Source organism: Lepidochelys kempii, chromosome 3, assembly GCF_965140285.1.
Source record: "Lepidochelys kempii isolate rLepKem1 chromosome 3, rLepKem1.hap1, whole genome shotgun sequence".
In the NCBI taxonomy this organism is placed as follows: Eukaryota; Metazoa; Chordata; order Testudines; family Cheloniidae; genus Lepidochelys; species Lepidochelys kempii.
The window spans coordinates 174,795,667-174,818,624 of NC_136382.1; the positions used below are offsets into that span (position 1 = coordinate 174,795,667).

Genomic DNA, 22,958 nt, shown 5'->3' on the forward strand with positions numbered 1-22,958 from the left:
CTCGCCTCCTCACTCCCTTGCTCGCAACCAGACCCTTCCCACCCTCCTCTGCTGCTGGCTCACCGCTCGCCTCCTTCCTCCCTCGCCACTCACCCTGCCGCTCACCTCCAGTCACTGGAAATGTACTAGTCCTAATGCCAGACAAAATGACCACAAACAGGATAGTGTGAGGGAGAGGGAATTGTCTCCCTCATTCCATCCCCAGCAGTTGCAATGTTCATAGGTGCAATTTTGGATTCACTCAGTGAAGAAAACTCACATGGCTACTTCTGAAGCTTTAAAAGCTTTGTTTCTCTTGGTGGTGCTTTTATGGCTTCAAAATAGTCTACAAGCTTTCATGCCTCTGACAAGCAATTCTAGAGGCATCCCACAAATTCTGTAAAATTCTGGAGCTTGCCATGCAGGCCCAACCCCAGTGTAGTCTGACTGAACCATACTTTACTCATTGAATCAGGAACACACTCTTCAGCCTCTCAGCCAAACAGTGAATTCTTAATTTACTGTATCTCCTCTACTGAATTCTAATAAAACCTTTAAGAGTGGGGCTAATGGCTGCGGGGATTGGTAACGGGAATTGATAGTTTTGTCACTTCTCAGATGCTCAGCCTCAGGAATTGTTCTGAATTTCACTACTGCCCGCAGCTCTATTTCTGCAGAATTTAAGCTTTCATTTTTTAAAAAGGACAATATTAGAAATTGAAGGCCTAAGGTATCTAAACTACTTATACAGTCCCCATTACAGTAGTATCTGGGCACCTCATAATCTTTAATGTATTTATCCTTACAACACCCCTGTAAAGTATGGAAGTTTTACAGATGTGGCACAGAGAGACAAAGGTTCAGGTTCTCAAAGGTATTTAACTCCCTAAGTTTTTGTCTACACAGTAATTAAATAGCTATGGCTAGCCTGGTTCAGCTTACGCCAGCTCATGGGACTGTAAAATTGCTGGGTAGACATTCTGGCTCGGGCTGGATTCTGTGTAGACATTCTGGCTCTGGATCCCACAAGCAGGGGGGGAAGGTCCCAGAGCTTGGGCTCCAGCCCAAGCCCTAAAGTCTACACAGCAATTTTTAGCCCTGCAGTCCGAGCCTGTGAGCCTGAATCAGCTGACCCAGGCCAGCTACAGCTGTGCTGTGGGTCTTTTATTCCAGTGTAGATGTACACTTTGTAACTTTCCCAAGGTCACATAGAAAGACTGGGGCACAGCAGCGAATTGAACCCAGGTCTCATTCCCAGGTCCCTAATCACTGGATCATAATTCCGCTCTATCCTTCCTCTAAATAAGGCACCCAAATACTAATATAACCTGATTTTCAGAATGCTTGGCACTTCTAGAAATCAGTCCACTTTTATGTAGGTACATAACAGATGTGAAAGTTATGGCCAAAGTTCCTAGTGCTGAGAGTTTGAAGAAAACTCTTCATATGTGAACTGATTCAGGACTGTCTGCCTGTATCTCCAGACACAGAAGTAATGGCTCTGAAAGCTTTGTGAACTGCTCCCCTTCATCGCAATGGGGTGTTGACTCTGAAACCTAATAATGATTTAATGTCAACATTATTAACTATGTTATTATTGATAATTTTAGCAGAAATATCTAGCTATTCTGGGATTGTGGACAGCGTATGGGGTCAGAGATGGTGTCTGAGTACAGTGCCATCATCTTTTATTATCTTTCCTGCACCCGCTCTAATTTTTCAACTGTTGTAACCATTTCCTCCTGCAGGGAGTTGGATGGAACTTCAGTGAAGTTACTGAAATTAGTAGAAATTGTTGAAATTGTGAGGAAAAAAATAACATTTCTGTGACCTGCTTGACACAGTTCTTTAGACAGGAGCCTTTCATATCTAGGTCACTGATATGAATGCAGGCCAGGGTAGTAATTACTGAAAAGCATTACCATCTGATGGCCATTCATGGGCCATGGGAATTGCACTTGCAGTCTCAGTTCATCTCTAATACACAGCTATCTACAGATATCCAATATGAGTGATTGGCACCCTTTTTGGCTGTCTCAACACATATGCTAATGAATTAACGGGCATGCAGAATGAAGTACCTCTCAGCTTTAGGGGTAGTCCCTCCAGAACAGTGCTGAAGCACATTGGTAGCACCTTTTGGGGAAGCTGTCTTTGCTGTACCCATTCTGTGGGTAAATAGAAGACTCCAGTCTTGAGATATGACAATTCTGCACTGACTTTCTTTGCTCTATTTGAACAGTCCCTGTCACAATGGGGCCCTGGCCTCTAGAAGCTACTGTAGCATAAATAAATAAATTAAATAAACTGACTATAAATATTTTAAAAGAAAAGGGGGAAAACCCATGAGTAGGACACTAAATGCAATGTAAAGTAAACTTAAAAAACAAACCAACCCTCTACTTGGTAGTCAGACCTTTCTATACAAAAGAGCATGTGAAATGCTAACCTTGCATTACAGTATATTGATCCTGATTTCTGATATCCTAGCTATTAAAAGACAAGTGTATATGATCAGTGAATTCCTGTCACATAAAGAACTCTTTCATGCCAATATTTTGGCTTTAGCTTTAGATAACATTTATTGCAAGCTTCAGTTATGTTTGTTTGTTTGTTTGTTTTCTATTAAAAAGTACATGAATTGGAAGGCAATTTAGATCTCAGTTTCTCCTTTTCAGTATTGTGTAAACATACGTAATTAGCCTTGTATTTATCTGCATTAGTATCATTAGAATTGAAAACCCATTTTAATCTGGATTCTGTTCTCTTCTCAATGTCAGCCTGTTTCTGGACCGGTACAGAGCTAGCCTTGTTGATGCAATAAAGAGATTACTCCAACCCAGTGTAAGTATGTTTCTATTTTCTCCTGAACACTGGCTTCAGAATAATTAGTCTGTGCACAATGATTGAGGGAGTAATGGAATGGCAGGATTAATGTCATGTAATACTTTAATACTTATTATGTCCAACTTCAATTGAGTCTTCTAATCTATCAGATTCTTTCCTAATCATAAACTAGGAAACTTCTTATACTTGGCCTTCTGATAAGGAACACAGTGGGTAGTAAAATAAATGAAACCGCTTCAAAGATAGCATGAGATTATTTTTATCAAAGCGTTTCTTGAGTATTTTCCTTTGATAACAATGTCTTCATATTAAAGTAAAAGTATAATATTGAAAGTTTTTATGTTAGCTTCTGTCATTTATAATCCCTTCAAGAGTAACCTTTGCCACTGTGTATATATTTATTGTGAAGGAACATTTTTCTTTTCATTTCTGTTTATATTAAATGAATAAAACCCTTAAATATATCTATAGCACACAACTTGTTTTCTTCATGAAATAAGCCATGTATTTACATATTATAAATGTTAGGGAAAATTAAAGCGAAGCACTGTATGAAATGCTACACACATTTCTACATTTATTTATGTGGGTGAGGAAATTGCTCTGTATATATAAAAGCTTAGTCTACCAGACTGTTATACTAAACTATGAAGACGTAGAATCAAAAGGAGGAATTAATATGCATATACTTAAAATAAACTTTAATCTCAAGAATTAAAAGCCTCAATTCTACAATTTAAAATATATATGGTGAATGCTTTCCATAGGCATTCAAAACATGATCTAACTGCTTGCATTTAACGTGCTAATCTTCCATAAGAGAAACCTCCCATTTTAACATGAAAACCAATGCATGTGAACAAGGCTTTTTCTAAACTGTATTTTAAAATCTCTATTCTGCTTATTTTTTCATATTACAAACAATTTCTTCTATTAAAAAATAGACACATAGACAAAAACCTGATAAGACATAAGAAAGCGAATAATTTTAGTCGCGTAAGTAATCCCATTCACGTCTAAGCGTGACTGGGGTCCTATTCTTGGCTTTGTCACAGACTTCCTCAGTGGCCTAGAGCAAGTCACTTAGGACTAAATCGTTGTACTGCATATAAACCAGTGGGGCTGTGTGTCCAGGAGCAAAGGAGGAATGTGATCACAGTGAAACCATTGGACTGGCTGTAATATGAGCACTCCCTACCTAGTGAGGCCAGATCTGTTGGTGGCATGGAAGGACCATTGCTTTGTCCTCTCCCTTCCCCTTCCGGGGAAGCTAGCATTGCTAGCCTTAGTGTCTGGTCCCTGCATGGGTGTACAAAGTAAGGGGCAGGAGCTCTTTTTCCCCTGCTTCCCTAGGTTCTGGTCACAGTGTATCCCTTAACCTCTCTCTTTGTGTCTCAGTTTCCTATGTATAACATGGGGATAACACTACTTACCTCAAAGGGATGTTGTGAGGTTTAACTCATGATGGGTCCAGTTCAGCAAAGCATTTAAGCATGTACTTAACCCCATTCCTGTTCAGCAAAGCACTTAAACGTGAAATCTCAAATTCCATTGAGCCAATGGGATTTTTACACATGCTGCATAGGGAAGAACAGAAGCATGTGCTTACATGCTTGACTTAGTCATCATTCTAAACAATGTTATTTACATGAAAAGAAAAACAAAATGAACAATTGATTCTTTCATCAGTTATAATAGCCCTAAAATATGTAGTTTCATCAGTACTGTAGCCCTAAAATTCTTTCATCAGTATTGTAGCCCTAAAATATAAGTCTTATGCACTAGCTACCATGGAATTTCACAGATTTTCTTTAAGTTCAGTATTACCCTTTCTCTTAAGTCCCTTAAATTAATTAGTCTGTTTCAACCAAGAAAACCACCGTATACTTAAAAGTTTATGTGTGGCCAAGCTGATAAAGACTCAAGCCAGAATTACATCAACATGGAAAATAAGAACCATCTTTAATAGTGTCCAGGTGAACCAGCAGCACAAATCAGAGATGCAAGAGTTTCATGTTGTATGTTAAGCCATGTATCATCACATCATTCCTTCTATAGCTTTTAATAAAGGACTTCAGGGAGAATAATGGACAATAAAGCTAAAATGAAAATTGAGGTAAGCACAAAATATGGGTATCCCTATTAAGCTGACTGGAGGGGGAATTCAGCATAAGCAATAAATCCTAATTTACCTTTTAGAAAAACTATTTTCCCTCCATTTTTGAAATCCCCTGGCACTTCCTGGTTCATTAAACACATCCCAAGATCCCTCATTCTTTGATAATACTTATATTAGAAGATTCATGGTATCTATCATTCACAGAATGATGCATTCTGGGACAACTTTAATATTGTCAAGAAATACCAGCAGATTCCATGGGGTGGGAAGGAGAATGTTTAAAAAAAATCAATAGTTTTTGGATGATAAACCATATAGACTAACATAAACCATAAACTCTCACAAAAATCCTTTCCCATACTTGGATCCAGATGGTAGTCCCTTTTGTCTATTTGGAAATGAGAAACTACAATGAAGAGTCATAGATAAGGCACAAGGGCACATAATAATTATACAATAAATTATTTCCTTGCTGTTGGAATTCAGTTATAAGAAGGACATTCTGTACATTGTAGCAGAGGGAAAACCAGAAACAAATTTGAGAAGGAGTTTGATCAGCAAATTGAGTTCCATACAGCAATGCTACATATTTTATAACCAACTTCTCACTGATAATAGAATACTTCACAAGTGGCTGTGTGACACCAATTCCTTAGCAACACAGATGTCAGGCACTGGAAGCCAAGGATGTAATGTAAACTGGCATTATTCATACTTAAATACTATCTTTAAACTGCAACCAACAGGTTGTCTGTCAAAGTCTGATTTAGAGGGCTTGGGTATAAGTAGGGTACACCAAGAAAAGCTACAGATTTATGGGTGCTACAATATTGAAAAGCCAAAGAAACTGCATTGCTGCAGAATTGTTAAGAATTCAGGAATCTTGTAGAATTTATGATATTTTACTTCAGAAACTAACCACAACTTACTGCACGATTTCAAACCCCCTGGTTATATCTAAAAACACTGTGAATGTAAATGAATTAGCTCAGGGCATAATTCTTCTTTACACTAAGGTCACTTTGCACTACTCTGGCAGTGTAAAGTGGCCACAAATTACATTTACACTCACTTTAAAGCCCTTTAGCTGTGCCAGAGCAGTGTAAAGTGGTCACTGTGTGACTGAGAATTAGGATATGTCTATACTTAAAATGCTACAGTGGCTGTAGTCCACCTCCCCAGACAATGATAGCTAGCTCAAGGGAAGAATTCTTCCATTGACCTTGCACTGTCTACACCAGGGGTTAGGTCTGCATAGTTGCATCTCTCAGGGGTGTGGATTTTTCGCTCACAAGAGATATAGCTTTGCTGATGTTAGTTTGCAGTGTAGACTAGCCCGTAGGCTCTCAGTTTTTATGTTGGCAAATTTCTTTTGAATTGATAGGTTTAAATTTAATGCCAATAAATGGCTTTATTTTACCACTTTTTTTTGCTTGCATTGAAATATGTTTTTAATTTTACTGTCAGAACATTTATTGACTTGTAAATTTCCTTTATAACATTGCAGTTATTTAGGCTCTGATCCAGCAATGGTCTGTTCCTGTGGACTCCCAGTGAAGTCCATGGAACTCTATGTCAGTGTAAGGTTCTGCCTGAACAGAGCAGGCAGGCTTGGGACCTTAATAACTAGTGACAAATAAACCAGTAATTAGTTACAGGGACAGTCATCTTGAAAATCACACTTCTGTCTTGTTTTTATCTGCTAGCATTACAGTAACACCTAAAATCATTATAACTGAAAGAGATTAGAGAGGCGGAAGTATTTTTTCAATTTTTCACTTCTTGCATTTGCTAGCACTTTGATCCTAATTTAGGAAAACATTTAAGCAAGTGCTTCACTTTAAACTCACTTCTTGAATTGGGGTCTTTGCATCTAACCAATTTCCCTTTTTCCCCTATATGATCAGTGAATTCCCATTGTTGTTTTTGTTTAGGAACAGCAGAGAGAAAAACTTTTTTTTTTTTTTAAATTAGCAGGACGGCTCAGGTCATTTCATCTGAAGCTACTTTTTAACCCATTTTTTTAAGTTGCCTAGATTTCAAGATTGTAGTGTCCTTTTAATAGACCAAAGAACAAAGTTGTTATTGGTCTAACAAAGCAATTAACCACAATACCTATTTGTTTTGAAGGGATTATTCTAGTTATAATCCTAATCAATGATTTGTTGTAGCATTTATCAGTTAAGGACCAGATGCTCAGCTAGAGTAAATTGGGATAGACCCATTGAAATCAATTGAGCTATCCTGATTTACACCAGGGGAAGCTTTGGCCTGAAAAGTCAAATGTACCATGATTTAGATAAAATGTCATTCACATTTTTGAAGTTTTAATGTATGGTACAACTTTTCAACCCAATTCAGATAGGTTTTTAATATGGTGTTTAGTTCTAGTATGTTCATTCTAATATGTTTTTTTGGATTTAATTTGAAAGGGATTAGTCGACATAGAATGTGAAAGGAATGTCTTCATAGAATGCTGAGTCTAATTTTAAACTGTACTGATAACATTATTGTGTGAGTATTGCATTCTCATAAAAATTGCTGGAGTGTGGGCTGAGGGAAACAGTATGTTGGGGCCTGGCTCTGGCCAATCCTCCATACAAGAGGTTCCGCATTTCTTTCCATGTGTCAGCTAGCGTGTTCTGCGGTCAGCAGGCTCAGACCCTGAGTGGAGGAAGTGCTTTGCAAACAGTACCCCAATGGTGAAGGACCTCAAGAAGATAAGAAGTTCCAAAGGGTGTCCCTGTCTTCTGTAACATGGAGCATTATCAGGGTGGGAAGATCTTCAGTTGAAGACCCCCCTTAAGAGAAGACTATTTAGATGTGTGACATTGAAGAGGGTCGTGTGATGCTAAAATGTTAGGAAGGTTTGGCACATTTCACTCTGATTGTGCATTTCCTTTTGTTTAATGTTTTACTTCACAATCTGGGCTCATATTATGATCTAAACTTTGCTAGGGCAATTCCACTGACTTTCTCTGCACCCAGTTACACCTTATTATTAGTCATGGAATAATAGAAAAAGTGTCAAAAGACTTCTTCGGTCTACTTGCCCATCTGTTTGCTGATTGAGGATTATTCCTTACAGTACATTTTCTAGTGCACTGTCAGATCTAATATGAACTCTCTCTAAAGTTGGGGCAGTCACTCCTTAATTTAGGAGACTATTTACTGTTTTGTAGACCTCACTGTGAGGATGCTTCCTTGATATCTGACCTAAACATTCCTTTTCCTAATTTCATCCCCTTATTCCTACTTATGTCTTAACATACCATGCTAAATAATTCCCTCCTTAGTATTTACACCCTTTAAATATTTGTAGACCTCGTTCTTGTTCATCTTAGTTGTCACATAGCCTAGCTAACTATTTATCAGTCCCTCCAGCCGTTCCCCTCACCACCACTACACCCTCCTTCGAGTTTCTGATAATGTGGTTCCCAGAACAAAATCCAGTATCAGGGTTGCCTACAGTTGTAGAAAGAGAGGAAGAATAGTCCAGGGGCTAGGGCACTAGCCTAGTCCATAGGAGACCTGAAGTCAAGTCCCTGCTTTGCCACAGACTTCATGTGTGACTTTGGGCAGGTCACCTCGGCTCTCTGTGCTTCAGTTCCCCCCTCTGTAAAATGGGAATACTTTAGGGTGTTAGAGGATAAATACATTAGAGAATGTGAGGTGCCACATAGGTACTTTAGCTGTCTAGATAGATAGAACCTTCATTTCCATGATGTGCTGTCTCTGAATATGTGTTTATACATCTCAAAGTTACATGAGCCACATTACACTGCAAGCACATATCTAATTTGATGTCCACTATCACCATTAAGTATCTTTCAGTGTTACAGCTTTCCAGGATCTTTCCATTCTCTTGAATTGTTCTGACCACTTTTTCCCCCAGACATAACTAGCATACATTTCTCAAGCTGACTATCAATTTGTTATGTCCTGTTCATTTTTCTGACTTATCTAGATCTCCATTTATTATTTCGTTGTCTCCTTGGTGATTACTGCACCCACCTCGCAATTTAGCATCAACTGTGAATTTCATTAACATGCTCTTTAACCTCCCATTAGTATCAATGTTAAATAAAACAGGACCTACCACTGAACCTTGTGGCACCCAACTAAATAGCTTCTTTCAATTCAATACATTGTTATTTAATGTTAACATTTGTTTAGAGTCATTCAGCCAGTTTTCATTCCATGTGACAGAATTCATATTGAGCCAATCTGAATTAATTTTGCAAGCAAGATTTTAAGAGATGCTTTAGCAAGTGTCATAGCCTCTGGACTAAAATTTAGTGTTGCTGTGGGGGCGGAGGAAGAGTGTCTAAAATCCATCACATCAGAGTAAAGTCTTGTGTGTTCTCTTCATACAAAAGGATGAACAAAAATTTAGTTAATGGACCTTCTCGTATTGCCCGGACATGAAAAATGGCCAGATCGTCTTGAATGATTCAACATTTCTGTGCATGAACATTTTTGTTGGCAGTTTTGTTGTAGCCTTGTTGGTCCACGATATTAGTGATAAAGTGAGTGAGGTAATATTTTTAATTGGATCAAGCTCTTGAGCTTACACAGAGCTCTTCTTCAGGTCTGGGAAAGGTCCTGGGGACTAGAGATCCTTTCCAAGACCTGAAAAAGAGCTCTATATAAGCTTGAAAGTTTGCTGCTTTCACCCACAAAAGTTGGTCCAGTTAAAGATATTACCTCACCGATCTTGTCTCTTTGTATGAACAGTAAGCTGTGTTTGAAATATGGTTTGCAGATATTGGGCCAAATTGTTGAGGTGCACAGGTGATGTAAAGTACATATTTTTATACAAAGATTGAGTCTGATTCTCCTCTAACTTCTGCTGGTTTTACACTGTTGTAATTCCTAATTTAACCAGATATAAGAGAGAGGAAAATCAATCCCGGTGTTTGTATGATGCCTTGCAATCAAACAGATGGATTTTGCTAGTGCAATCAAACAGATGGATTTTGCAATGTATGTATGTGATAAATGATTTTTCTGTGTTTTATTTAAATAACATAGAGTAACAGGTATTGTGTGAAAAGGATCAAACTTATTGCAATTGGCCATTTTCGGATTAAAATGTTTATTTGCGGCCTTCTATTTTGCAGTCCTTTAATCAGAGAAATCATGCACATTCTGAACAGTTAGATTTATGAATAGTATATAAATGCTTTTCCCAGGGAAAAATTACTTTTTCAGCAGGAATATATTAAAAGATTACTCAGGGTATGTTATATCTGGTTCCCTTCCAATTTTAAAAATGTGTAAATTCTCTTTTTAATGTTCTAGGGGAAAGCAATGGTATTTGCTCCACTCAGAGGGAATACTTTAAACCAGTTTTGCAATCTAGCTGAAAAAGCTGGTTTCTCTGTCCAAAGACATGAAAATTATGATGAACATATTTCGAACTTCCACTCCAAGGTTAGTTTTCTGCTTGTGTTAGATAACACTTTAATCCGCATTGCATTTTGAAGAGATCATGGTCCTTTTGGCAGGTAACCTAAATGTTTGATTAAAGTACTCCTTAGGTGTGCTGTTTCTGAACAGCTATTTGGTATCTGATTATTTTGTGTGGTAGAACCATCCTTTATCTTTGCCTCTCTAGAAGAGTTTTACAGAAGCATCTCCTGTTTACCGTTTTTATATAACCAGTCTTTTTATTCAGTAGAGTCTAATTTATGGGATCCATTTCTTATTTTTATTTGTTGGTTAGTCACCTATATATATCTGGCAAACTAACATTTACATTTTAATAAAAAGCTTGCAACTTTTAACTAGGTTAAATACTGAAATAAATAGAAGGTGAATGTCTAATTGTATCATATCATAACTTAAATCCTTATCTCTGGTTGCTTTATGGCTGGGTCAGTTGGCAGCTTCAAACTGCTAAATCTCATACAGAATTTCACAGTTGTGGGGTTATATGTCAGATTGAGGCACTACAAGATTTAGGTCAAAAGCACTTATCTGAGCGTGGTTTCTAAGCTTACTTACATAAAGCTACTGTTATCAGTCTCTTTTTTTATTATTTATAGGTGTAGGGTAATACAGGACACAGAAACGAAGGTATTTCATAAAAAACTTTTTAGGAATCTTATTTTCCAGTATACATGCAGCAGTGCTTATCAAAATCATATTATTACTTGCATTTTTTAGATCACTATTTCATACCTTAAAGAAATCCACTGTGGTGGGCCCATTTGACCTCAGATATTACTTTTAACCCCTCACAGTTTTGCAAGTATTTCCCGTGCAAAATACAGGCCTTCTCAGAATTTAATCTTGATTTCCTTGTGGGAAAACAGCTACATGTTTTAGATACGTACCCCTGCACCATAACATAGGAATTAGATTATATTAGAAATATATATGCACATGATATTCTAAAGGAAAAGGTCAAAGTACTTTCTTTGATTGTGTAATTTTCACATTAATAAACTTCTCCTGTCAAAACTGACTAGCTACATGTACACAAAATCACATAATTTAACGAAATTGATGCAGTGAGCCTGATTATTGTCGCACTTACATCAGCCTGTTTTACATCAGGCTAACTTAACTGACTTCAGTGGAGTTACTCCTAATTTACATCAGCATCAATGAGATCAGAAAATCAGGCCCAGGGTCATCCTTCCCAGCCATCAACTAGCACTTTTTCTTCCGCCGTCCCCTGGAAAGGGATGCAGTTTTTCTCCCATTGTTTCATGGTGGGCATAGTTTTTCTCCCTTTGCTCCCTGCACCCAGATCTCCAGCCAGGACATCTGGGAGAAAGAGCTGTTGGTATCTTCACCCAGCAATTGGCTCACAAATGAAGTGACTTTTTTATTCCGCTGTGAAATGCAAACATATTTTATCTCTCTTTCCTTTTCTTCTGGTGTGAGGAAAGAAAATCCTAGGGACATTTCACTGCATGGGTGCATTCTAATATGTGCTCTACCTCGTGCCACAGGCTAGACACAAGAATAATATTTTGTTTATTATTATTTATTAAATTATGGGTGTCTTTAACCTCATTTGAAAACATAAGAAATATAAACTTCCAAACTGTTTTTTTTTTAATGCACTTCTTGTGTTGCACATTTTTGTGCTATTTAAGAGAGGGCCTCTTCAGTATTTGCTGATGTCCAAATCCTGATCTCTCTTTCTGTCATCATGATATCTAAGTACAAAATGCCTCTCTGCCAAAGGGCTTTGTGTAGGGAATTACATAACGGTTCAGGGATGAAATTCATCCTCCTTTCCTCTCTCTCGTCCCACCCCCATGTACTCGTGCTCAAAATTGGAGGCAAGGCTGGGAGTGCCTGTGCAACCTGGCCAGGGCCACTGGGTCAGCCTGTAGATGGAGGTCTGGTGGATCCATGTAGTTCACCTTGAGACAAGGTCCACACCTCCTGCATGCCCATGAGAGCTAGTATAGAGCTTGGCAATATGGTACAGAGAGAGCTGTGGGATCTTCCTTCAAGCCTCTTGGCTTTCCAAGTCTCCTAACTCAGTGGAAATGTGATGATACATCTGTTGTATTTCTGTCTTCCTTAAGCTCTGGGAGTGAGCGCCAAAGTTGGCCCTAAGACAGCATTGTTTATCTTTTACAGCGCAGTCGTTACAAATAGCAAACGGATTTTTGCTTCCTTTTCATTCAGAGGACAAGAATATCAACTGCTTCGGGTTTCACTGCTGCCTCTAGCAAGATGGTGCATCGTGTCACCTGAGCAAATGGGAACATAGTCTCCTTGCGTGCGATAAATGAAGGCAAACACAGTTACCTTTCACAGAATATATACTGAAATGGCAGTGTATAGTTATAAAATATTGTATACAGTGGGCCAGATTCCCAGATAGAGCTATGCTGATTTATATCAGCTGAGAGTAAGGCTTGGTTGTTTACTTTTCTAGTTTTTATAATCTAAGAAAACCTAAAATTCAGTGCTCATTTTCACACAAAATATGGGTAAATCTCTCCCATAATTTAGACAAGACCATTAAAAAAAAGGCCCTGGAGGGTGTGGTAGATTAATAAGCATCTTCCTGAAGACAGAGTAAATTATAGAGAAATGACGAGCCAGAAAAAAACTGTTAATTATCTCCATGTAAATCAAAAACACTCTGTTTTAAAGAAGCAAACATTTTTGCAGAGTATTGATCCAATCATTGAACTGATGTTCTTTTTGTCACTTGAACCTTTGTTGTATTTTTACATTCATGCTTAAAAGTACAGTTTAAAAGTTTTGCATGTTTAGCAGGAATCAGTTTTCTTCACATGTGTCTCCTTCCAAACCTCATCTTTCCCAGGATGAGTTTGCTCCCAAATGAAGGATAGGCGTTTTCCTTCAGGCTTCATGTTATCCTCTTATCCCTACTGTTTTGGAATAGAGCGTAACCAGCTGGAGAACTGTAAGAAGCCTGATAATGCAGCTATTTTCTGCTGTCCCGTCTTAATCTTGTTACACAAATGGTCATGAAGAGATTCATGAATTTTAATTTTGCCCTCTGTATTAGTGCCTCATGTCACTCATACACAGCTGCCTTCTATGGGGAGTTGTTCACCCCTCCTCCTACAACAGGGGGAAAAATTAGTTACAATCTTGGCAGTAGAGCAAGTATCAAAAAAAAAAAAAAATCTCCACAGATTTAGGCAACCACCCATGAAGCTGATTAACAGTCAGTGATCAGGAGGAACAGCTTTGCCTCTTAAACTTTTCACCTCTCATTGTTAGCTGTGAAATTTTATTTCCGTTAAAAAGCAAGCCTGTAATCAAAACTGTGCCATTCTACACTTTATGCCAGTGCTTTAGTTAAATTGTACCCACATCACGGAATCAGCCTGTTCAGGAGGCAAACAGCATAAGGTAGGGGTATGTTTCTGAAACATTGTTTTTTAATTTGTACTTGCAAAGAAAGACAAATACTTTTTACCTATATTCAGGCTAGTTGGTACATAACTATGTCACCTTGAGAATATTAAGTACATAATTTATGTTCTATAATGATATGCCTTAGGAAATATTAACTTTAAATGTGAATAAAAATATTCTCAGCCTTTTATACTATCTCATTTGCATGTATCTATATTTCAATCACTTTCCCCCCCAAAGTTTCAGGAGCTTTTCCTTCCTAGAAACTATGTTGTTGTGTATATAATGAAAACAGACTTGGAAAGGCTGTGACATGAGCTCAGGACATTATGTCAAAAGAATGGTCACATTGCACCTCTGCTTATCTATTCAAAATGCCACATTACAAGTGGCTGGCGCTTATAATCTGTACGGTGTGCTGTTGATAATTGTGGATACTGTAAAGGGTAAACAGTAAACAGTGGATACTGTAAAGGGTAAACTCCTGCTGCTGCTATTCACCCTGTAGGTCTGAGCGTGTTACATCCAATTATGAGGTAAAGCACAATGCTGCTAATAGCAGCTATGTAATTTATTTCAGTCCTAGTAGGCACTGTTTTTGCCTACAAAATTGAAAAATTGTTTTATTCACAATTTGCTTTTTGTTCATTTGTATAAAAAGGTGCTTTTTCATTTCACAAAATTATACTCATTAATTGGGCACAGATGTGCAACCTTGGTAAATGGAATTACTCTTACACTGCATAACATTTCATATTGAAACAGGTATTTTCAAACTGTTTTGTATGTGTTTTTAGTACTCTGACCTTACATTTCCACTTACACTGTGTGACAGGTTATAATATATTTCCGTGTGGCTTTTTATTTATTTATTTAGCATCTCTGTCTCTTCTGAGAGTTGAGGTGCATCTGGACTCTGATTAAATACTGTAACGGATCCTCTATGCTGGCCGCCAGAGGTCACTATAGAATCCAGGTTAAAAGTAGCATGGGGGCATATGGTTTCTGTCACATCCCCAAACAAGATTTATTTAGCCTATATATTACTCTGGGGGCTTTCCTGTATAGAGAATTCTTCATCCTATGTATTACTGTATTTGATATAGTTAAGTGGATCAACTAACACAAAACTAGTCTAAAGGAAGTGCATAGAAATAGTAGTATTTACCTTTTCCTTCCTCCAGGAAATTATTCAGCTGTACTATCCTCCAGTCCAGATATATATTTGGGTGCTCCTCTTCCATTCCAACAAGTAAAAGAGAAAGGTTCAAGAGAGAGAAATTAGCGGATGTATCCCATTCATTCTGTTTTTGTTAAAGAAAATCTGTTGACTAATTTTGCTGGATTTCTGTCTTAATGAAATAGTGGAGTTCATGAAACTCTATGCTCTGAATAAAATGTATAGTTTGCTGGTGTAAAAGCTGCCAGGATACTGTGAAATTGATGAGTAATCCTGTGCAAACAAAGTGAACCACCTGTGGTAAAGTTAAAGATCTTGGGAAGCAGATTGTCATTACTTTAGTAATTATACTCAAACACTTCTTAGTAAAGTGGATTAGAATTTAAAGAATAGATCAGTTTTATGTTCCACTATGAAAAAGGAAATGTGTGTTAATTGCTCATGGACAGTAGCTTACACTGAGACATGTCAGAGTTGAAGAATATGCTATGTAAAGGACCTTTGGTGAAATAATTTTAGTAATTGTGTGACATAGACCAACTAAAATCCTTAATCCATTCCATGGAGAAAAAAGGCATAACAATTTTGATTAAGAACCGTATTGATCTTTAATCTGGTATTTCTTATGTTTTTCTAATTTGTGTCAGTATTAAATGCACATTTTTGCATTTCCCCCCTTTGACATTGTATTTAAACAAATGATAAAAATTTAACTTTTTTAAACTTTATAAAACCTTTATAAAAACTTATAAAAAGTAATATTTTGGGGAGAATCGTTTATGGGAGAATAGTTCATTTATCAGTATAATATGTATTTATATATTTTAAATGTATTTACAAGAATAACTTTAGCTGAATAAGCCATTCTAGTCAACTGCCTGAACACACATTTATAATTAAAAAAAATATTTTGAGTATGTATCAGAAACGCTCAGATAACCTAGTCCTAGCAGTGCAAATGGTTCTGCTCTAATTACTGGTGCCGCTATAATTCTGTATTAGTAAAAGAATTTTTGAATTGCACATCATTAATAAATAAAACCATCAGAAGCTGCAATATAGCCTTTGAAATGGCTTAGGCCCATATAAACCTTCCTGTTGTGTCAAGGTATTACAGGGGTCCCCAAACAGTTGGTGATCTTAAATACTAAATCTGCTGCAATACTGAGGCACTACGGGGTAGGTTAAGGATGAAGTTTCAGCCTTCATTCTGAATGTCCTTGCTTTGTGGATTTAAGTCAGACCCTAAATCTCATTTGAATCTGGTTTAATTAATTGAGTAATGCAGTAATTTGTGAATATATAACTCAGACATTTTTATAAGCAACATGCCACTTTTTCCTTCCTCAGTTGGGAAAAATGCACTTACAAACCTGTGATAATTATTTTGATATACAATCCTGTAACTGTGATAGTATTTGACATTAAGCTTTTTGGAGGTTTTAAGCTGTTTAATCAGTTGTAATATTGTTCACACTAAGAAATATAGTTAGCTAAGAAGTAAACATCATTTTGTGTCAGTAGTTTAAAAATGTGTTAACACTGGTTTGCTTACTTGTTCCATTTTTTATTTGCAGTTGAAAAAAGAAGAAAAAGATACATATGAAGAAAACATCCATTACCCCTTTCTTCTTGTTTTAACCAAACATGAATAGAAGATGAAATCATTTTTTTTTAAAAAGGACAAATGAAAACTAATTATGTGTGTGTGTGATTTATTTTTTCTGAGTGGCTATCATAAAATATGATAAGGAAAATTTGTTTCATTTATTGCAGTGAGGAAACCTTGTGAGACTTTCTGTATGTCATTTTAGGAACTTAGTTTTTCTCAATTATATTTCCACCTTAAAAAAACGACATGCATATATTTACAAAGCTCTACAGCTAGTTTTCCTTCTCTCTCATGCCTTTCAGCTTGCATGTTTGTTAATCTCTCTAAACATGATTTCTTTGTTTGTATTTGAAAACACATACATCATATGCTTTGTGGTTGCATTTGACCAGTTGAAAGTGCTAAAGCTTTCTCATTCAGTTAGGGAGCAAATAGTTTCCTCTTTAAAGTTTTCCTTTAAAAAGTGCACACGTCACCTCATAGATTTTTCTTTTGCCTTTCTTGAATTTTCCCTGTTGATTTTTCTATCCATGCAAAATTGAAATGTTCTAACTTGTTTTGGTGATTTCTTTTTTTTCTTTTCTTTCTTTTTTTTTTTTTGCAGCAGTGTACTTTTTACCACTGTAGATATATAAGAAATTATGCATCGGACAAAAGCCTCATAAACTGACCATTTGTCCTTTGGACACAATAGCTTGCCCAGCCCTCTGCTCCTCCTCTCCAATTATGTGTGATTAGTCTCAGTGTGTTGTGTCAAGAAGGGGGAGTGTGCTGAGTGCTTATTATCTGGTTAGGTACAAGAAGAGCACATTTAGGCTCTGACTATGAATGAAAAGTGAGCCTTTATCAGGACTAAAATCTAACTGCTGCTGTTCTACAAACCTCTCTTTAAAAATAGATCTTGTCCTAAGACATTCTGAACGCTATGGCAACTAGGGAATTTTCTTTTAATGCAATCAAACAATCATCTTATTCAAATTGGGTGTGTATTGTGATATACTGTGATTCACAATACACAATGTTTTGTAAATGTTTAATATAGCACTGAGAGAGGACAGCTTTCCTACAAAGAAACATGATCATATTCTTCTTTTCTAATGGTTTAATAATATGTTCTAATGATTTCTTGAAATAGCAAGCTGGATCTTTAAGCACAATCTCTTTAACCAAAACACTTTTAGAATGGTAAAAAACCCCAATCAGATACTTAGTATTGTTAAATGTGCAGTTTCCTATTGAAATACATTAAAACAATTATGTTTGGTCAATTCTCTTCCTCTCACATTTAACAAACTGAGCTATATGTAAACCACTAGCTTATACAAGTTCTTTTCTCTTCAGGACTATCCTCAAACAAATTTTTTCCCCACCAGTTTGCATGTCCTTGTAATCAACACTTTTTATGCTCCATTAGAGCACCTAGATGGATCTCAGAAGGCATAGGTCAAGTCGCAGTTAGATCATACATTTCTTTCTCACAAAAACTTGAATTGCAATGCCAAGTGATGGGCTAACATCACAATAACAGCAATTTATTCCTCTTTTGATAAAACAGCAGTCTATTCTCCGTATTAGATAAAGACCAGGGGCAATGCAAACCAGCCATTTATCCTAGTAGTTCAGCAGTAGATCTCCTTTATGGATGTTGTGGGTTTCATGTTCAAACTCTTGATAGAAGAATATTTTCTGATAAGAAATAAGGAGCATTTAGGAATATTTAAGGCTGTTGTAAAGATACTTTTCATCAGTTTTTGTTCTGTTTGGACATACAGCAAAGGACATGTTTTCCCTAAGGAATGGGTACAAGGAAATCTTTGTAACCAACAAAGAAAAGCCAAAGACATAGTGAAATATGAAAATATGTAGATCCTCTCTGCCTTTATAAGAAGGGCTTGAGAATATTCTCTACAATATAATCTAATAAAGACATATAGTTGCCAGAAATAAAACTATTGTCATTGGAAATGGCATTTTTGTTCTTTATTCCTCCAGGGAATAAGCAAGTTTACTAAAATGAACAGCTAGTTATTGCTTTTTTTATAAAAAAAACCTGTCTGTAGTGTTAGTATAAGCTGTTGCACTAGGTGCTGGCTATCTTCCTTTAAGAGTGTACTTGATGGAGTTTTACCAAAGAACACATCTGGGGTTTGATTCTGTGAACACTTACACCCGGTAGCTCAACAGTGAGTACAGCTACTCATGTGCCTAAAAGTTTATAGGATTGGGCCCCTAATTTGTAATTTTCCACTGATTGTCAGTATTAGGTTAAATATTTGTTAATTTCAAAATCTGTACTGTAAAGGTATACAATTGGAGGGGTTTCTTGTGTGTGTATTTTAAGCATTGTTTTGTAAAGGACATCTCTCAGATTTACTGTCTTTAGAAGGTACTGGAAACACTTTCTGATTTCTCAAATTTTAATAAAAAGGCAATGATTTTTTAATTAAGATGCTAAAGATCTCTGCTTAAAGAAAGTTATGTTCATAGGTCACCAAAAGAAGCTTATTAAAAATAAATGTGTCAAAGTCCTGTATGTGTCCTGCTTTAACTGTATTTTTAATGTGATACAGATTGCGTCATTCTTTAAAGGAATATTAGGATTGCGTAACTGATATTTGTAAGGCACTCTGAAGATGAAAAGCATGGTTTAAATACTAAGTATTATTATTCCTTTGTTATCTTTGGCAGCCAATGGGAATGTTTTCCGGCTATACTGAAAGAAGGACAGGAGACACTTGATATAGTCTGGGACTACCCAGCAGATAAAAGTGTACAGTGTAGTTAACTACATGATCATTTCAACATCTACCTGGGAGACCTTCTGCCAGCTCCTCTCTTTTTCCATCCAGGTCCCCAGCCTGGGATCTTACCATCCCCCCGCCACCACTTGAACAAAAGTTAAGGTGGGCTATAAGAAAGGGGGTTGGCTCCCTGCCGTACCAGTCTAGGATCCCCAACCCTCGCCCCATTCCACTCTTTTAACCAGCATCTCCTTTAAGTCCTTTACCAGGACATTTATCTGGTCACTGTATTCCTTCTCTATGGAGTATCTGCACTGCACAGCCGCCCCACACTTACATAGTGAGTTGCAAAATCATAGCCTAACTCTCTTCCCTACTCACCATAACAAAGACCCTCCCGAACCCGCTGTGGGGAAGGTGAAAAAAGCCCCACTCCACCTTGGGCAATCTGGTGGTGAGGGAAAAATTCCTTCCTAGCCCACGGAGAAAGGAGCAGCTAGTGTGATGACCATAGCAGGTCCTGACCACCTCCAAGAGGATGGAGGGTGGGTGCTGCTCCGCCTGACCTGGGAAAAAGGGGCTTCTCTCACCAGGCTTGCCCCTTTTCAATCCAGTCCCTAGGGATGCGTCAGGGATGACCCATGCCCCCTTTTGCTGTAGCTTTTGAGCTTTGCTCCCCCTACCAGCCATAAAGCACTATTCCTTCTTCCCCAGCAAGCCAGAAAACTCCACCCTCACCCCCCACTTAAAGGTGCAGTGTGGTCATTAGGCTGATGTAAGTTTTCCTTTACATATGTAATGAACTTCTGATGGAGATCGCTTCTTCCTCCATAATCAGATTAAAATGGCTACTTGTGATCCTCGTCATATCAGAATCTGTTGCAATGGGAATGTTTTTGTATTCCCTGGCAGTCAGCTATAATCTTTAGACTATGAAATGTGAAAAGAAATAGTTGCTTACATGAAAGAAAAGTCCACTTCATCCAAAGTATGTAATATATCTGTATTTGCATAGGAGATCTTGACCAGGGTACCTGAAAGAAGGGGTGCTGGAACAATTTGCATAGTGGGGGTGCTGAGAGCCATTGAACCAAACTGTAAACCTTGTATAGGATGGAAACCACTTCAAGCCAGGGGGTGAGGCAGCACCTCCAGCACTCCTAGTTCCAGCACCTATGCGTGAAAGGTTATGATGCCAATCTTTTCGTTAACATTTTGATAGAATGTAAAAATAAAGCTTTAAGGGAGGGGAGCAAATTTGTGAGGAAGGATGGTCTTATGGATGAGGCACATGTCTCAGAGTCAAGAAACGTTATAACTGATACCAGCTTAGTTATAAAATTTCTGTGTGGCCTTGGGCGGGTCAAATAGGGTGGCCTGTCTGACATGCCTGTGTTGGGACGGAATGGGGAGTAACATCCTGTGCAGCCTCTCTAGACCTTGAGCTTGGCAATTTATGGGTAAGCAAGTGCTTCATGCCGATTGCAGCTTCCCTTCACTGCTACATAGAGAAAAGCTTTCATTGTTCCTAAGGGCAGGGAGTAGGCAGAACCTTTACTCCACCTCCTCAGCATGCCAACCAGTACCACTAATTTAACATGAGGGGGAAGCGACCAGTAGTAATCTGCTACTGGCCAAGGCCTTGAGCATTTCATCCTGAAGCAAGAGAGTAGCAGCCACATTCCTCCCCTTATACGGGGCAAATTGTAAGTGCATGATTTAGCCTTCATCTTTTGGTGCCTCCCACTTCTCATCTTTAAGAATGGGGAGTGAGGGAGTGGCTAAGCTGAATCAATCATTGCTTCCAAAGTGCTTTAAGAACCTCAGTTGGAAGATGCTGTAGAAGTGATTTATGTGGAGAGTAGCCATATCTGGTAGGTTTTTTTCCCCTCAGAATTGGCAGGGGCAGAATTTGTCATTCTGAACTTGTTGATTCCGGTATTAGATTCAATGGTTGATTAAGATAGCGACAGCTCTTCACTGCCATATTTCAACAGCCTGAGGCCTGTCCTAAATTGACCAACTTATTTGAACGGATTGACAAGGTTGGTTTCAAATGCTAGCTTTTGTTGTTATTATTTGTGTTATGATAGCACTTACAGATCCCAACCAAGAGTGGGGTCAATGCTAGGCACTGTTCAAACCTAAAGAGCCAATCTGTACACTGACAAGTGCACAACCTAAATAAATAAAGGGTGAGAGAAAGAAAATATCATTATACCCCATTTTGCAGATGGGGGATTTGAGGTACATCGAGGTTAAGTGACTTGCCCACAGCTACAGAGACCCAAGTGTGTGACACAGTCCAGAATTGAACCCAGATTTTCTGAGTCTCACGGCTGTGTCTTAACCAGAATATTCCTTTCCTCTCTGACCACTGTTTTTTTTCTTCAAATAGCTGAATGTAACAAACTTCCTAAAACACTTTTTTCTTTTTAAAAACATTTAGCCTTTTCAAGCTTTTTGCTTAGTTAGCAGCTGGATTACTGCCAAAAAGCCTAACGCATTGTAAGGGCTGGATCAGCAGTGGACATTTTCCATCTATGTCGAACAGGGATGTTGGATCCTCATTATCCTTCGCGAGTGTAATCTGTGTGGAAAGTAGAGGGAAGATGCACAAACAGTAGTCCAGATGGCATTCCACAGCCTGAGAAGATACATTTTAACCCATGAATCTAGGTTAAACTCAACAGATGCAAAGGCCCCCAAACACAAAGAGCTGTTGTGGCCAACAACGGTGGAACAGCAACATTTGTTAGCATAGTACTTTAATAAATAACAAATATTTGAAAAAGAAATAAACTTACATTTGCTGAATTTTTTCTGCTGATACTGATATTAAATCAATGCAATAACAATTGTAAACGATGGCTTATTAAAACAAAACAAAAAGGGTGCTCTGTGTTAGACATATGCCTCCTTTAGCTCTAAAATTTTGTTTCAGCATGCCAAGTTACTAGCAAAGAATAGATTTTAGCATTCTATTTGCTTTGTGCCCTGATAGCACATGAATTCTAAGAGGCTGTTATTTTTTTCTCTGACTTCAATTAATGTACTTTTAAAATGATTAAACATATCATGCTGTGACTTCTAAAATGTCAACAAGCCTGTAAACTTGGGAGACAGGAATGTAATAAAATAGGTAATAGGAGATTCAATAGTTAATAGAAGCCCTGAAGTGTGAGTGTATACAGTAGCTCTATATTGGAAACTGTGCAAATGAAGATGGCTTAGTATTGCAAACTGAGGAAGAAAATTGTTTTTAATTAGCACCTTCATAAGAACTGCTGATTAATACTGTTTGGTTTGGTGAAAAGCTTTCAGCTGAGTAATTTGTACAGCCATTACAACAGTTTTGTTAGACCAGGACTCCTGTTGTTAAACACAAACAGCAGATGATAATGGTGGAAGATGAGTTTGTCATGTAACAATTTACCTATTGAAAAAAGCTTTATGTAAAACCCAATACAGTAGGTACCAGCAGAAATCACGTATTTTAAATCCTTCCAAAATTGCAGTGTGCCATGCTAGTGTGATTTTTTTCATGGACTAGAAACAGATTTTATATCATTTATAAAATTATATATACAACTTAAAGGTGTTTATGCATGG

At 37.6% G+C, this 22,958-nt stretch overlaps 1 protein-coding gene across 1 annotated transcript in view; it reads left to right on the plus strand.

The window, feature by feature from the left end:
- CAMKMT (calmodulin-lysine N-methyltransferase) overlaps nt 1-19,102 on the plus strand; it is a 342,431-nt gene extending 323,329 nt beyond the window's left edge. The window contains exons 9-11 of the mRNA XM_073339105.1: nt 2,760-2,823; nt 10,250-10,381; nt 16,571-19,102. Coding sequence (XP_073195206.1) covers nt 2,760-2,823; nt 10,250-10,381; nt 16,571-16,648 — 274 coding nt within the window. The 3' untranslated portion in view covers nt 16,649-19,102. The remainder of the gene's footprint in view (nt 1-2,759; nt 2,824-10,249; nt 10,382-16,570) is intronic.
- Nucleotides 19,103-22,958: the final 3,856 nt, after the last annotated feature.